This window comes from Ursus americanus, chromosome 29, assembly GCF_024610735.1.
Source record: "Ursus americanus isolate L20-20 chromosome 29, mUrsAme1.1.p, whole genome shotgun sequence".
Classification (NCBI taxonomy): Eukaryota; Metazoa; Chordata; class Mammalia; order Carnivora; family Ursidae; genus Ursus; species Ursus americanus.
The window spans coordinates 1377261-1395704 of NC_142155.1; the positions used below are offsets into that span (position 1 = coordinate 1377261).

General features: G+C 35.5%; 1 protein-coding gene across 4 annotated transcripts in view; it reads left to right on the forward strand.

Moving 5' to 3' along the window:
- Positions 1-16330, forward strand: part of CEP162 (centrosomal protein 162) — a 101239-nt gene extending 84909 nt beyond the window's left edge. For all 4 annotated transcript variants that reach the window (XM_045804506.2, XM_045804516.2, XM_045804511.2 and 1 more), the window contains 2 exons: positions 1952-2086; positions 14490-16330. In XM_045804506.2, coding sequence (XP_045660462.2) covers positions 1952-2086; positions 14490-14699 — 345 coding nt within the window. In that variant the 3' untranslated portion in view covers positions 14700-16330. The remainder of the gene's footprint in view (positions 1-1951; positions 2087-14489) is intronic.
- Positions 16331-18444: the final 2114 nt, after the last annotated feature.

Here is an 18444-nt window from a genome sequence, read left to right on the forward strand (position 1 = left end):
TGTTAAATTTTATCAAATGTTTTTTCTGCATCCTTTTATTGTGATGTATTACACTGATTTTTGTATGTTGAACCATCTTGCATCCCAGAGATGAATTCCACTAGATCATGATGAATGATATTTTTAATGCACTGAATTCAAATTGCTACTATTTTATTGAGAAATTTTCCACTTATATTCATCAGAGATAGGGCTCGTAGTTGTCTGATAAAATTAGGGTCTTTAAAAAAAATTTTTTTTGAGATATTATTTTTCAGTTATCTCTGCACCCAGCATGGGGCTTAAACTCATGACCCTGAGGTCAAGAATCGCATGTTCTGGGCGCCTGGGTGGCACAGCGGTTAAGCGTCTGCCTTCGGCTCAGAACGTGATCCCGGCGTTATGGGATCGAGCCCCACATCAGGCTCCTCAGCTATGAGCCTGGTTCTTCCTCTCCCACTCCCCCTGCTTGTGTTCCCTCTCTCGCTGGCTGTCTCTCTCTCTGTCAAATAAATAAATAAAATCTTTAAAAAAAAAAAAAAAGAATCGCATGTTCTACTAACTGAGCCAGCCAGGCACCCCTGATAGTCCCTTTATGTGGCTTTGTTATTAGGGTAATGCTGACCTTATTAAATGAATTTGGAAGTGTTCCTGCCTCTTCTATATTTTGGAAGAGTTTGAGAAGGATTGGCATTAATTCTTTAAATGTTCGGTAAAATTCACTTACAAAGTCATCTGGTCCTGTTGGGAGATTTTTTACTTACTAGAATTCTCATTCACTTGAGTACTTCATTCACTAGACCAGAACTTCCAGCTGGTGTACCAGGAATGGGTTCCCTGTGGATAAGATAGTGATGACTGCAAATGTTGTCTCATTACAAACTCAAAATTGTTTTTCAGTCATTAAAAAGTTTACAGAAGTTAAAGTGATATTTAACCATTATGTGTATGACAGTACCAATCATCCCACTTAAAGTCTGCAAATTTCTTTGGTCCCTGATGATATCATCAGGGATGTGTCCCACATTTAAATATTTAGATTTATTTAAATTTGCTCCTGATTTGCTTATATTTTCACATTTTTGAAACTAATTAGGAATTATATTGGGTTTGGCGGTGGGGGGTGTTCTTTGTTTCTTGGGTGGTTTTTTTTTTTGGTAATGTTACCAGTGTTTTTATTAGGTACTGAATGTTTTCCATGGGAAAATTTGTTAATTTTGAATTTGTTAATTTCAGCCATTTTCACTTGCTTGTTATTTTACCTTTTGATACTAACAATTAGTAAATTATCATAATTATGTGGTATAAAGAAAATACATTTATTTCACCAAGCCCAGTATGAAGATCTCTCAGATCCCCTGTTTTACTCACTGGCACCATGAAAATATTCCCATTTTCTCTGTGAACCATGGTATGAAAAAGGAGAGCTACCACACTAGACTGTAACCTCCATGAGGATGGTCTATGTCTTTCATCTCTGTATCCTCAGGACCTAAGACAACAGCCAGGACAGTAAGAATTTGGTATATTATCTCAGAAAGAGGTTGAACTCTTTCTGGGTGTTGGGTGCCATCCTGTGTAGGGTGCTTTAAATGTATTATTTAACCCTAAAAGTAATCAACCTTGTTAAATACACTGATACTTTGTTAGCAAACCTGAATATACCAGACAGTGCCCACCTTCATTTTGAATGCTATAATCAGCCTGGCATACATGAGAAGAGGTGGTCCAGTCATCCGGAACCTTTTGGATTATGAGGTCATTTCAGAACTAGGATGAACCTTTTCTTTCTTGAACATAGGGAATGCAAGCTATTAAGTTTAACAACTCAAGATATTTTTCTTATTAACAAGAAACCTCCTCTCTAGAGAAATTTTATACAAAGAAAATGCAGCAAATATTCTTAAAACTACCTGGTAAAAAAATTTATATTTCTTATCAGTTTTTCATTTATTTCATACCTTAATTTTAGATTGCAAAACTCCTAGAAGAACTAAGAGAAGCCAGAGAAAACCATACACCAGAGATGAAACATTTTATGGGCTTAGAAAAGAAAATTAAACAGATGGAAATGAGACATCAGCAAAGAGAGCAGGAACTTCAACAGGTAAAGTAGTAAATTATATTTACATATTTGTATAGCTCTTCCCTTTTAAGTACCTCCCGTTTGCTGTAGTTTTGCCATCCCTAGCAATACTTCCTAAAGTATTTTATTGTGTATTGATATTAAGAATAAAAATACAGCTTTTAAGAACATATAAGACTTTAAATTTCAAATACCTAAAGATTGGTTTGTCTTATCTCCGGAATAATAGAGAAACAACTTGTTTTGTTTTGGGTTTTTTTTTTTTTTTTAAGATTGTTTATTTTAGAGAGAGAGAGAGAACACAAGCAGGGGAAGGAGCATGGGGGAGGAAAAGGGAGGAGGGGAAAGAATCTCAAGCAGGTTCCAAGCTGAGCATGGAGCCTGATGCATGGCTTGAGATCACAACCTGAGCCCAGACCAAGACTCAGATGCTTAACCACCTGAGCCACCTAGGTGCCCCTCATGTTCTTAATTATTGATGGTTGCCTAAAAAGTTAGCTAGGCATTTTACCCTGGAAATGGGTCTTTGGAAGCCATATTCCATATTCATTTCATAAATGTTTGTAAGAAGTAGAATTACATTAAAATGTAATCATTTAAAATATATGCTCAGCACTAGTAATATCACAGTTACTCAACTACGAACAGATAAATAGAAATTTAAAATGGCAGAAGTAAGGGCATAACGATTTTAGGCATTAGGCTTTCTGCTGATATTTAGCTTTGCTTAAACAGCATATTGGTCTGCTTGAGCTGCCACAACAAAATATACACTGAGTTGCTTGAAAAACTAATTTTCTCACAGTTCTAGAGGCTAGAAGTCTAAGATTAAATTTCCAGCTGATTCATTCTGGTGAGCCCTCTGTTCCTGGCTTGCAGAGGCCTTTCCTCAGCATGTGTGCCTTGGGGTGAGGTAGGGAGAAGAGAGAGAGAAAGAGCTCTCTGATGTCTTTTCTTATAAGGACACTAATCCAGTCTGATCAGGACCCCACCCTTATGACCTCTTTTAACCTTGATTGGTTCCTTACTCCAAATACAGCCATACTGTGGGTTAGGGCTTCTACATATGAAAGGGGGGTTGTAGGGACACAAAAAATTCAGTCTAAAACAGTGTAAATGTATATATTTTTTGAAAACAAAAAATACCACAGAAATGCAAAGGTTTATGGTTGACCTGAGTTCCACAGAGAAACCCTAGTTCTGTTTAATCATATCAGAATTTTAGCTCTTTATCATTATAGGAACTGCAAAATGTAAAATGGACAACAAAGAGATTAGTGTGATTGATTTCTCATTCTTACATAGGGTGACTGAATGGATAAAAAAAGGAAAAAAAAAAAAGACCTCTGTATGCTACCTACAAGAGACTCACTTCAGACCTAAAGACACCTAGATTGAACATAGAGATGGGAAAAGATATCCCATGCAAATGGAAATTTTTTAAAAAGGTAGCAACACATATCAGTCATGAGACAAGGGCATTACATAATGATTAAAGGATAGTCTAACATGAGGATATAACAATGGTAAATATGCAACCAACATCGGAGCACCTAAACCTATAAATCAAATGTTAACATACATACAAGGAGAAATTGACAGTAATATCATACTAGTAGGGGATTTTAACACCCCCTCTTACATTAATGGATAGATCATCTGGACAGAAAATCAATTAAAAAAACAGTGGCTTTGAACAACACATTAGTCCAGATATACTTAATGGATGTTGGATATAATATGCTATATAGAATGGCAGCATATACATTTTCAAGTGCACATAGAATGAGTTTTAGGATAGATCATATTAGACCTCAAAATAAGTTTCAGAATATTAATAAGATTGAAAGCAAAGCAGGCATCTTTTCCAACCACAACAGTATGAAACTACAAATCAATTACAAAAAAAAAAAAAATAGAACACAGTTAAATACATGGAGGCTAACCAGGGTGCTACTAAATAATCAATAGGTCAACAAAGAAATTATAGAGGAAATTTTAAAGTGCCTTGAGACAAATAACACATTCCAAAATCTTTTGGACACAACAATAGCAGTTCTATGAGGGAAATTTTTTATAGTTATACAGGCCTACTTCAAGAAACAAATAGCCCTGCATTGGGCTCCCTGCTCAAGAGGGAGTTTGGTTCTCCTTTTCCTTCTCCCTCTGTCCCTCCTCCCACCCACTTGTGCTCACTCTCTCTCAAATAAATAAATAAAATCTTAAAAAAAAACAAAACAGGGGCGCCTGGGTGGCACAGCGGTTAAGCATCTGCCTTCGGCTCAGGGCGTGATCCCGGCGTTCTGGGATCGAGCCCCACATCAGGCTCCTCCGCTAGGAGCCTGCTTCTTCCTCTCCCACTCCCCCTGCTTGTGTTCCCTCTCTCGCTGGCTCTCTCTCTCTCTGTCAAATAAATAAATAAAATCTTTAAAAAAAAAAAAAAAAAAAAACAAAAATGAATATCTCAAGCAATCTAACATCACACCTAAAGGAACTAAAAAGAAGAACAAAGCTCAAAGACAGGAGAAGGAAGGAAATAATAAAGATCAAGACAAAAATAAATGAAATAGAGACCAAAAAATAGAAACGATCAATGAAACTGAGAGCTGGTTCTTTGAATGATAAACAAAATTGATAAGCCTTTAGCCAGATTCTTCAAAAAAGTAAGAGATGACCTCAATAAATACAATCAAAAATGAAAGAGGGAGAATTACAACTAATACCACAGAAATACAAAGGTTTATAAAAGACTACTGTGAAAAGTTATATGCCAACAAATTGAACAACCTAGAAGAAATGGATTTCTATAAATATACAGTCTCCCAAGACTGAATCAGGAAGAAATAGAAGATCTGCTAATTACTAGTAACAAAATTGAATTGATCAAAAAACTCCCAGCAAAGAAAAGTCTAGGACCAGATGGCTTTAAATGTTGGGAGAATTCACCTGTAAAGAAGAATTAATACCAATCCTCTTCAAACTATCCAAAAAAAAAAAAAAAAAAAAAATTGAAGAGGAGGGAATGCTTTCAAAGTCATTCTGCAAAGCCAATATTACCCTGATACCAACAACAAAGATACTACAAAAACATAACATAATAAAGGCCAATCACAATAAACCCACAGCTAATGTGATGCTGCTTCATGGTGAGAAACTAAAAGTGTTTTCATGATCAGGTACAAGGATGTCCATTGTCACCACTTTTACTTAAGATAGTACTGGAATTCATAACCACAACAATCAGACAAGAAATAAAAAGCATGCGAATTGATAAGGATGAAGTACAACTGTCCCTATTTACAGATAACATACTATATATTGAAAACCCTAAAGACTCCACCAAAAATCAGAATAAATGAATTCAGTAAAGTTGCAAGATACAGACATCTATATACTTGCATTTCTGTATACTAAAAACTAGCAAAAAGAAATTAAGACAATCACCAATCACTTTATAACTGCATCAAAAAGAATAAAATATGTAGGAGTAAATTTAATGTAAGAGTTAAAAGACCTGTACTCTGATAATTCTAAGACCTAGATGAAAGAAATTGAAGATGACACAATAAATGGAAAGATATACTATACTCATGAATTGGAAGAATATTGTTCAAATTCATAGTACCCAAAGCAGTGTGCAGATTCAATGCAATCTCTAACAAAATACCAATAGTAGCATTTCTCACAGAACTAGAACAAATATTCCTCAAGTTTATATGGAATCACAAAGGTCCCCAAATAGCCAAAGCAGTCTTGAGAAGGAACAAAGCTTGGAGGTATCATACTCCCAGTTTTCCAACTGTACTACAAAGCTACAGTAATGAAAACAGTATGGTACTGGCACAAAAATAGACACACAGATCAATAGAATAGAACAGAAAGCCCAGAAATAAACCCACACTTAAATGGTCAATTAATCTACAACAAAGGAGGTCAGAATATACAATGAAGATAAGACTGTCTCTTCAATAAATGGTGCTGGGAAAACTGGACAGCTGCATGCAAAAGAATGAAAGTTGACCACTATCTTACACCATATACCAAAAAAAGAAAAAAAAACCCTCAAAATGGATTAAAGACCTAAATGTAAGACCTGAAACCATAAAACTACAAAAAAACAAAAACAGTAAACTCTTGGAATCAGTCTTGGCAACTTTCTTTTTCTTTTTTTTTTTTTGGAGAGGTCTCCTCAGACAAGGAGAAAAAAAGCAAAAATAAACAATTGGACTACATCAAACTAAAAAGCTTTTGCACAGCAAAGGAAATCTACTGAATGTGAGAAGGTATTTGGAAATGATATATCCAATAAGGGTTAATATCTACAACATATAAAGAACTCAATTCCAAAAAAAGATCTAATTTAAAAATGGGCAGTGGACCTGAATATTTTTACAAAGGCACACAGATAACAGACATATGAAAAGATACTCAACATCACTAATCATCAGGGAAGTGCAAATTAAAACCTCAATGAGATATCACCTCATACCTGTTAGAATGGATAGTATAAAAAATACAAGAAATAACAGGGGTTGAAGATGTGGAGAAAAGGCAACCCTCATGTGCTGTTGGTGGGAATGTAAGTTGTTCCTTCCATATGGAAAACCATTTGGAGGTTCCTCAAAAACTTAGAAATACCAGGGCACCTGGGTGGCTCAGTCAGTTAAGTGTCTGCCTTTGACTCAGATCGTGACCCCAGGGTCCTGGGATAGAGCCACCCTTCAGAGTTGGGCTCCCTGCTCGGTGGGAGTCTGCCTCTCCCTCTGTTCCTCCTCCCCACTGGTGCACTCTCGCACACTCTCTCAGTCTTTTTAAGTCCCTCTCTTTCAAACTAATAAATAAAATTTTAAAAAATAGAAATACCATATGATCAGACAGTGTCACTTCTGGTATTTACCTGAATAAAATGAAAACACATTCAAAAACATATATACACCCCTATGTTTCTTGCATCATTATTTACAATAGCCAAAATATGGAAACAACCTAGGGGTCCATCAATAGGAGTCGGTAAAGATGTGCTATGTATGCACATGTATTTGTGTCTTTGTTTACACACACACATATATACACACAGTGGAACATTACTCAGCAATGAAGAATAGAATCTTGCCATTTGCTACAACATGGATAGGCCTAGTAGGTATTATTCTGAGTGAAATAATTCAGAGAAAGAAATACTGTATGATTTCACTTACATGAGGAATCTAAAAACAAAACAGAGACAGACTCATAAATATAGAGAGCATACTGCTGACTGCCAGAGGGGAGAAGTTTGGGGTAACAGGTGAAATAGGTGAAGGGGATTAAGAGATACAAATTTCTGGTTATAACTAAGTCATAGATTTTAAAGTACAGCAAAGGGAAGATAGTCAATAATACTGTAATAGTATGGTGACATGGTGGTAAGCATTTTGTAATGTAAATAAATATTAAATCGTTGTATACCTGAAATTAATATTGTATGTCAACTATGAAATAAAAAAACGAAAAATAAATAAAGCAGTCTAAGCATACCACTAAGAAAGCATCACATCACAAAGGAAAAACACAAGAGAAGAAAGGAATAGAAGAACTACAAAACACCCAGAAAATAATTAACAGAATGGAAATACATACATACCCATCAATAATTACTTTAAATGTAAATGGACTAAATTCTCCTATGAAAAGACAGAGTACCTGAACAGATTTAAAAAAAAAAAAAGGCCCATCTACATGCTGCCTACTGAAGACTCACTACAGATGTAAGGAAACAGATTGAAAGTGAAGGAATGGTAAAAGGTATTTCATACAAATGGGAACCAATAGAAAGCTTGGCTAACTATATCAGACAAGACTGACTATAAAACAATAATAAGAAACAAAGGTCATTACATAGAGATAAAGGAATGATCCAACAAGAACATATAACATTAGCAAATATGTATGAATGCAACATAAAATACTTAAATACATAGAGCAAATTTTGACAAACCTAAAGGAAGAAATAGCAATACTATAATAATAGGGAACTTTTTTTTTAGCTTTTATTTAAATTCCAGTTAACATACAGTGTAATATTAGTTTCAGGTATGCAATTTAGTGATTCAACACTTACATACGGCACCCAGTGCTCATGAGAAGTAGGGAAGTTTAATACCCCACTTACATCAATAGATCATCCAGACAGAATACCTTAAGGAAACATTGGCCGAAACATTAGGTAAGATGGAATTAACATATACAGAACATTCCATCCAAAAGTAACAATACACATTTTTAAGCACACATGGAACATTTTCCAGGATAGATCACATACTGGCCTTGAAACAAATCTTAATAAATTGAAGATTGAAATATCAGGCCAATTTCCCCCAAACACGATGATATGAAACTAGAAATCAATTACAAGAAAAAAATGGAAAATTCACAAATGTGTGTAATGAAACCACATGCTCTGAAGCAACCAATAGGCCATAGAAAAAAATCAATAGAGAAATTTAAAAATATTTTGAGACCATTGAAGATGGAAACACAATATACCAAAACTTAGGGGATGCAGCAAAAATAGTTCCAAGAGAGAAGTTCATAGCATTAAGTGCCTATGTCAAGAAACAAGATATTTCAAATGGACTTTACAGCTCAAGGAACTAGAAAGAATAAATGAAGCCCAAAGTTGGCAAAAGGAAGGAAATAACAAAGATCAGAGCAGAAATAAATGAAATGAAGACTAAAAAGATCAAAGAGACTAAGAGTTGGTTCTATTATCTTTATCTAAAGATAAAATTAACAATCCTTTAGCTAGACTAAAACCAAGAAAAGAGGAAAACTAAAATAAATGAAATCAAAATGAAAGAGGAGACATTACAACTGATACCACAGAAATACAAAGGATCATAAGAGACTGGTATGAATAACTGTACACCAACAAATTGGACAACCTAGAAGAAATGGATAAATTCCTAGGAACATAAAACTTACCAAAAAGGTATCATGAAGAAATAGAAAATCTAAAAAGACTGATTACTAGTAAGGAGATAGAATTAGTAATCAAAAACATCCCAACAAAGTCCAGGACCAGAGGGCTCTCCTGGTGAATTCTAAAAACATGTAAAGAAGAATCCCTATCAATCCTTTTTGAACATTTGCAAACAATAAAAGAGGAGGGAAATTTTCAAACTTATTTTGTAGGGCCAGCATTACCCTGGTACCAAAACCATGCAAGAAAACACTGGTCAGTGTCCCTCACGAACATAGATGCAAAAATCATGAACAAAATATTATCAAGTCAAAGTCAGCAATATGTTGTAAGAGGATCATACACCATCAAGTTGTATTTATTCCAGAGATACAAAGATGGTTCCCCATCCACAAATCAGTGTGATACACCTCATTAACAAAATTAAGAGTAAAAATCATAAGATCTCAATAGATGCAGAAAAAGCATTTGACAAAATTCAACATCTTTTCCTGATAGAAACTCAATAAATGGGGTATAGAGGGAATGTACCTTGACATAATAAAATCCACATTTTAGGAGCCCACAGCTATAATCATACTCAATGGTGGAAAGCTGAAAGCTCTTCCCTTAAGGTCACAAACAAGACAAGGATGCTCACTCTCACCACTTTTACTCAAAATAGTATTGGAAGAGGCGCCTGGGTGGCTCAGTTGGTTAAGCCCCTGCCTTTGGCTCAGGTCATGATCCTGGGGTCCTGGGATCGAACCCCGCATCGGCCTCCCTGCTTGGCGGGGAGCCTGCTTTTCCCTCTCCCACTCCCCCTGCTTGTGCTTGTGTTCTCTCTCTTAATCTCTCTCTCTGTCAAATAAATAATTTTTTTTAATACTGCTTTAAAAAAAATAGTTTTGGAAATCTTAACCAGAGCAATTAGTCAGGAAATAAAATGTCCCCAAATTGGAAAAGAAGTAAAACCATCACTCTTTGCAAATGACATGATATAATATATAAGAAACCCTAAAGACTTTACCAAAAAACTGTTAGAACTAAAACAAATTCAGTAAAGTTGCAGAATGTAAAACAAATATACAGAAATCTGTCACACTCTTATACACTAAAAAAAAACTATCAGAAATTTTTAAAAGTTAATTTTAAAAATTCTTAAATGCTATACCCATAGAGAATAGGTCGTTTTCAGAGGCAAGGCATGGGAGGTAGGCAAAATAGGTGTAGGGAGACAAAGGTGGAAACTTCCAGTTGTAAAATAAGTTATAGGAATGTACAGTGTGGTGACTATAGTTAATACAATAAATTGTATATCTGAAAACTGTTAAAAGAGTAGATCTCAAAAGTTCTCCTTACTAGAAAAACACATTTTGTAACTATGTATGACAATGGATATTAACTAGTATTATGTGATCTTTTTACAGCATATGTAAATATTATGTCATACACAACATAATAAACATAAACAAGCTAATTTAATTAAGTTCATTACCACCAGACCTGCCTTAAAATAATGCTACATGGAATTTGTCAGGTAGAAATAAAATGAAACCAATTAACGTCATAAAAACATATGAATGTTAGATATAAAAACTCTATGGTAAATAAATCATCAAAGTCAGATTCACTAATGTAATGGTGATTCCTAATTCATTTACATCTCTAGTTTAAAACAGTTTTTACTCTAGGTAAAAAAAAAACATTAAAAATAACTGCAACTACACTAATTTGTTATTGGATACAAAATATTAAAAATGTTAAACATCAGTAACCTAAAGTTGGGGGGAGGGGTAGAATGAAAATGTAAAGTTTAGGTATGCTATCAAAGTTAACTTAAATTAGGTTGTTACAAATATATCACATTTTATGTAAGCTTCATGGTAACCACAAAGGAAAAACCTGTACTAATTACAGAAAAGATGATAAAAGAGTCAAAGCATACCACTACAAAAAGTCATCACATCACAAAAGATCACTGCAAGCTATAAGAAGCAAGGAACATAGGATCTACAAAACAGTCAGAAGGGAACAAAATGGCAATAGTAATTCATTATCTACCAGTAGTTCCTTTAAATGTGAATGGAGTAAATTCTCCATTCAAACCACAGAATTGCCAAATGGATGAAATATAGTCCAAATAAGATGCCACTTGAAAGAAGACTTTAGCTTTAAAAATAGCGTAGACTGAGTGAAAGGATAGATAAAGGTATTCCAATCAAATGGTAACCAGTAGAAGTCAGGAGTAGCTATAGTTATATCAGACAAAATAGATTATAAACTAAAAATCTCCAGAAGAGACAGAGGTAGTTATATAATGATATAATGATAAAAGGGTCAGTCCATCAAGATATATTAGTTGTAAATATTTAGAATCCAACATCAGAGCACCTAAATATGTAAGGCAAACACTAACAATAACTAAAAGGGGAAACAAACAGCAATACAATGAAAGTAGGGGACTTTAATACATCACTTTTATCAATGGATAGATCATCCAATCAATAAGGAAACCGTGGGATTTAAATAATGCTATAGACAAAATGGACCTAATGGACATACACAGTACAGTCCCCCCAACAGCAGCAAAATACACATTCTTCTCAAGCACACAAAGAAAATTTACTAGGATACATAATATAGTAGGTCACAAAATAAGTCTTAGCAAATTTCAGATTGAAATCGTAGCAAGTATGTTTTCTGACCATAATGATAGGAAACTAGAAATCACTAGGAAAAAACCTGGAAAATACATAGAAATTCAACAATATACCCTTAAATAACAAATGGTTCAAATAAAAAATTAAAATGAAATTTAAAAGTATCTTGAGACAATTGGAAACACCACATACCAAGACTTATGGGTAGTAGCAAAAGCAGTTCTAAGAAGGAATATTATAGTGATAAATGCCTACATCAAGAAAAAGATCTCAAACAACCTAACTTACCAGCACAAGGAACTAGAAAAAACAAAATAAGCCCAAAGTTAGAAGAAGGAAAGAAAAATTAGAACAAAAATAAACGAAATGGAATACAGAAAGATAGGAGAAAAGATTAACAAAACTCTAGGAGTTGATTCTTTGAAAAGATAAAACTGACAAACGTTCAACCTAAACTAACCAAGAAATAAGAAAGGATTTAAAATTATAAATGGAAGAGGAGACATTACAGCTGATACCAGAGAAATGCAAAGGATCATAGGAGACTACTATGTACAACTATATGCCAACAAACTGGACAACCTAGAAGACATCAGTAAATTGCTAGAAACATACAGCCTAGCAAGACTGAATCATTAAGAAATAGAAAACAGGAATAGACCAATTACTAATAAGAAGACAGAATCCATAATCAAAAATCTCCCAACAAAGAGAAGCCCAAGACCAAGTGACTTTACTGGTGAATTCTACCACTTTTTTTTTTTTTAAGATTTTATTTATTTGTCAGAGAGGGCACACGCAGGGGGAGGGGCAGAGAGAGAATCGGGCTCCCCACTGAGCAAGGAGCCCAGTGTAGAACTCAATCCCAGGACCCTGAGATCATGACCTGAGCTGAAGGCAGATGTTCAACTGAGCCACCCAGGCATCCCTCTACCACACTTTTAAAGAATTAATGCCAATCCTTCTCAAACTCTTCCAAAAAGTAGTGGGGCACCTGGGTGGCTCAGTTGGTTAAGCATCTGCCTCTAGCTCAGGTCATGGTCCCAGGGTCCTGGGATCAAGCCCCATGTCAGTCTCCCAGCTCAGCAGGGAGCCTGTTTCTCCCTCTCCCCACTGCTTGTGCGCGTGTGTTGCTCGCTCGCTCTCTACCTCTCAAATAAATAAAATCTTAAAAAAAAAAATTCTTCCAAAAAGTAGAAAGAGGGAACAGTCCCAAGCTCACTTTCACAAAGCCAGCATTGCCCTGATAAGAAAGCCAGATAAAGATGCTACAAGAAAAGAAAAACTATAGGCCAGCATCCCTGATAAAAATGCAAAAATTTTCAAAAAAATGTTAACAAACCAAATTCCACAGCACATTAAAAGAACCACACACTATGATCTAGTGGGAGTCATCCCTGGAATGTAAGGATGGTTCAACATATGCAAGTCAATAAATGTGATGCATCACATTAACCAAATGAAAAATACAAATCCTGTGATCATCTAAATAGATATGCAGAAAGAGCATTTGACAAAATTTCAGTATCCATGATAAAAATAAATAAATCAACAAATTAGGTAAAGAAGGAATACCTTAACATAATAAAAGCATGTGTTTATTTCTGGGCTCTGAATTGTTCCATTGGTCTATATGTCTGTTGTATATTTGAAAGTTACTAAGAAAGTAAATCTTAAGTTTTCATCACGAGGAAAAAAGTGATGGATGTTAATTAACTTTATTGTGGTAATCATTTCACAGTGTATGCATTGTATCCCTTAAACTTACACAGTGTTATATGTCAGTTATATCGATATAACTGGAAGAAGTTGGTTAAATGCCAAATTTTAATAGACATCCAAAATTTTCATAGTATGTTTAAAGCTTGGAATTTAAAGTTCATGTAGCATTTTGTGTTTCCCTTAACTCACATATTTACACAGTATTTCTCCAGTGCTTTTATTTGAGAATTATGAAGTTATTCTATAGCCAGACAGAATTCTAGATAAAAATTATATTGCAGAGGTCCAACATAATTAGTATTCAGAAACATTGCTTTTGTTGCCCTAGCTAGTTGTTTTTATAGGACCAGCTTTTGGTGGTTTGTAATACTTGTGACTGACGATTCCCTTATGATATTTTGAAATAAGAACTGTATTATACGTTACTGGACAGGGTACCCTCATTTCACAGCTGAAAAAATGCATCCACACGAGCAAGACGGTCTAGGGTGGTAGTTAAGAGCAGGGACTCTGGGGCCAGGCTGTGGGGGTATAAACCCTGACTCTGCCTCTAACCAGTTGTGTGTGAATCTTGGGCAAATTATTTTTTCTTATCTGTGCCCCCATTTCCCTACCTGGTAAATGGGGTAAGTATAGAGAATTCACCCCCTAGTGTATTGGCAGGATTAAATGGGTTAACATGTAAAATGCGTGTACGATTGTCATCATTTCTACCGCTATACTGTGTGTTAATGACGTGTGTTGTATATTACAACTGTTTTGATTGCGCCTCAAGGGCTATTCTTAAGAGGAACAACATTGGGGGGGGCTGTTGGATTCATACCAAGGTATTAGAAATTTCTGATACTTTCTTTAAACTTGAGTAAGAGGATGGAAAAAAAAAAGACTCAAGCTTCCTAACCCCCTATCAGATTCAGAATTACCCTCTTCACCCATAAGCCTGTTGATCGACACAGTGGAGCCTGTTAGGTAAGGCTCCCCCTCCTGCTCCCTCCCCTCTGCAGTCAGCATTGTCCCACTTGAGCTCTTTGCGATTGGATGGTTAAATCTTCACCCCCACTGTGAACTGTAACGGTAATGTGAATTTTTTTTCCCTCAGATAATACAGCAGACACACCAAGTAGTAGAAACTGAGCAAAACAGAGAAATTGAGAAATGGAAAAGACTTGCGCAGTTGAAGAATCGGGAGTTGGACAAGTTCCGCACGGAATTAGACTCCATACTGGATGTTCTTCGAGAGCTGCACCGGCAGGGGGTGGTTGTGCCAGTTGCCTTTGCAGATGAAGTGAATGCACCAGAGCATTACTAGAAACCGGGACCTCCCGGAAAGGCCTGAGGATGGAGGGTGAATGGGACTGTGCCACTGTCAGAAGGTGGCTTTTAAAAACAACTATTCCAGTATGTGGCCAGAAAGCAAACAATAGAAAAGCAACATTTCAAAATAAATTGCCCTAAACCAGTAAGAAAAAAACATTATGCTGTATTTTACTGAAAATCATTAACCAGTCACATGTTAAGTAATTTATGGACAAGTCCCTTTGTGTCAGATGATTAGAATGAGTGAGATTAGTTGTAAAAGGTCTTAACTTCTAGATATGGAAAGAAAAAAATTGCTCCTACTCTGCCATTTTTGACTAAGTGTATTCTGAATCCTTGGTGACAGGGATTCTCCCTCTTTCTCACAGAAACTGGGAGAAGAATGTGAGCACGGTGGCTTGGACAGTCACATCGACAGTCGCCTGAGTAGCAGAGCTCCCACAATTAGCAAGAACTACAACTTGTACAGCAGACAGTGAACGTTCCGTGTTCTCCCAGATTTCCACTTCTACCTCTGAGTGCCTCATGGTTGCACCTGATGTAAGGTGCAAAATATGGCTCACGTGTAATAGGGGACTTTGATTTCTTCGTTGTCTTAATCTTTTATGCTCCATGTCTTAAATACTAGTCCTTTTTTCTAAGATTATAAACAGAATATAACATCTTTATTTAAAAAGTAATATATGTTCATTAGAAAAAATTAAAAGCATGCATAAAAGTAGCCGGGTTGTTATTTTTTACAATGCCTATTTCCAAAAGCAGATCATATATAAATTACTGGTAAGTTCAAGCTGTAGCCACCTTGTTTTCAAGTGTTCTGGCCCTGTGCTGCCCTAGAGGAATATAATAGGAGGCACGTGAAATTGTCAGTTTTCTTACAGCTACATTTAAAAAGATAAGTAAATGAAATTAATTTGGTTAATTTATATTATCTAATATTTCTAAAGTAGCAGTATAAAACTTGAGTTTTACATTTTTTTCCATACTTAGTCTCCAAAATCTGTGGTGTGTTTTACATTTACAGCACAACTGAGTTTGGACTAGCCACATTCCAAGTGCTCAATGACCATATGCCAATAAGTGCAATTCTGAAATAATGAAGAGTGAAATACTTTGTAAAAGACAGGTGAAACAGATCTTGGTGAAATTATGGGTAGCACATGTGAAATGTGGAAATTAACTACAAGGAATTCAATTAATGTCTTAATGTTCAACATTTTTCATGTTCTTTTCTTTAAGAGGGTAGAAAAAGCATTAATTAAAGGTAGCTATTTTTTTATGTGAAAGAATTTTAAGTTATAAACTATTTTGGTTATTAATTGAGTGTACTTTTGTGTCTTTTTTTATCTGCAAATGTGTGCAGCTGCCACAGAAATAGGCTTAGAAGTAAATAACCGCTCTAGTGTTTATGGAATCTAATAGTTAATTGTTTTTTTTTAATTTTATATCACTGTATTTCAGATTTTAATGTGAATTTTCTTCAACCATGAACAAAGATTCTACTTTAGGAAAAAAAAACAAATGGGATTTCTATCTTCTAACAAATTGTCTACTAGCCTTTTATACACATGATGCTTTAAGCAACATAGGGTGCCACAAATAAACAGGATTTATATAATCTCACCAGGTGTAATGAATATGGAAAGATGAAGGGAGAAAACAAAAAGGCTATTCATAAGTGTGAATTTGAACCTCAGATTGCTCACAGGAAAAACCATTATCCAAGGTGAGTAGTGCATCGACATAATGCCTGAGTGTGATGAGAAAGCTGATTCCCTACTCACATAATTATGCTGCTAATTTCTGAGGTGCTAAAACAGTTTCCTCCTTTTATTTGTTCCTAATAAGTACGGAACAGTTCAGACTCTACAAAATCAGACTAAATATATCCCCATACTGGCAGATCACTGGGCTAAATTTCCCCCCATAAGAAGGACATGATTACACTCCTAGAAAAATTCTTCCTGAGAATAATAGGCTTTTAGAGGGTAAGTTCCCCACAGTGGAGGGCTAGAGTAGAGCCGGAGGGGACCAGTGGAAATGATAGGTCTGAGTCGAGGCACTGCTGCCCTAGGAGCCAAAGATATCAGTGGTACCCTTAAAGATACAACATTCTCCCAAAAGTTCAATGATGAGGGAGCATGTGAACAATAGCTTAAGACACAGCTGCATAATTATCACCCCAAGTCAACTAGAATATGTTTCAATATCTGGACAATAGCCCACTGTTCTTTGAACGTGCAGTACTAGCAATAGGCATAACGAAGCCTCAGAGAACTTAGAGATACAATAAAATAAGCCATTCTAAGTCTGTTGGACTCCTAACAACATGCAGGAGATGAACTAGATGTCTTCTGCAGATCTCTCTTCATGCAGGGCTCACGCCTGCAAAGTCTACAGCGAGCTCTTTCAGCAGGGAGAGGGGACAAACCAAGATTCCTGATCTGGTGAAGCTTGCTGTATGGCAGGAAAGATCAGACAAGTACCCATAGCCAAATATGAATAAATGTGATAAGAGTGTTAAGAAGTGTGAGTGGAGCATGGAAGAAATTCCTTTCACCTGGGATCTGGAAACCTTTTTTGGAAAATGTGGTTTTTGGGATGGATCTTAAGGATTGGGTGGAATTTTGGCAGAACAGGATATAAGAAAGGAAATTCCAAAAACCGATTCCAAAATTCATACAGAAGTGCAAAGGACCCCAAATAGCTACAATTTCAAGCAAGAAGAACAAAGTTGGAGGACTTACACTATCCAATTTCAACACTAATTATAAAGCTACAGGAATCAAGAAGTATGATTTGGCATAAAATAGGCAAATAGAACAACGCAAGAGAATAGAATACCCAGAAATAAGCCAACACATGTACATGGACAAGTGATTTTCAATAAAGGCACAAAGGTTCTTTTTCAACAAATAGTGCCGAAACAATTAGATTTCTTAATACAAAAAAAAAAATAAAAGTAAACTTTGATCCATACCTCACAACATACACAAGAATGAACTCAGAATGGATCATAGACCTTAATATAAAACCTAAAACTATAAAACTTGTAGGAAATAAGATTAAATATTTATGACCTTAAGTTTAGTGAAGATTTCTTTGATACAACACAAAAACAATGACCTATATTAAAAAGAACTCATAAATTGGACTGTATCATAATAAGGAACTTCTGCTCTTCTAAGACACTATTAAGCAAATGAAAAAGACAAACTATAGGCTGAGAAAACTATTTGCAGATGATATATCTGATAAAGGATTTATATTCGTAATAAAAAACTCTCAAAAGTCAATAATGAAACACCCCCAATAAGACGATGAGCCAAAGACGTGAAAACACACTTTAAGTTTTCAAATGATACAAAGAAACAAGAAACTTAAAGCCAGAATGGTAAGCTTGTGAGCTAATGCCACAGCACCCGGGGAGACAGGGTTTTAATCTGCATCATGAAGTGGGTTAAAATATCCATTCGGGAAAAGGGGTTCATACCAGATGTGGAGACCCTCCCACTTTACTGAGACCCTTAGTGAAAGGGAGACAAGGAACTCCATATACTGACAGGGGAGAGGGATGAGGAACCTGGTTCTACCACAGTCTAAGAAAAACAAAGGCTCCCTGAAAACATCTAAACTCCAAGCTCGTGCTTCATGTGGAGGCGGGATCCAAATTCAGGATCCATTTAAGAGGCAAAAATCCCCAAGCAAAAATTCAAAAATATCATAATTCTAGACTG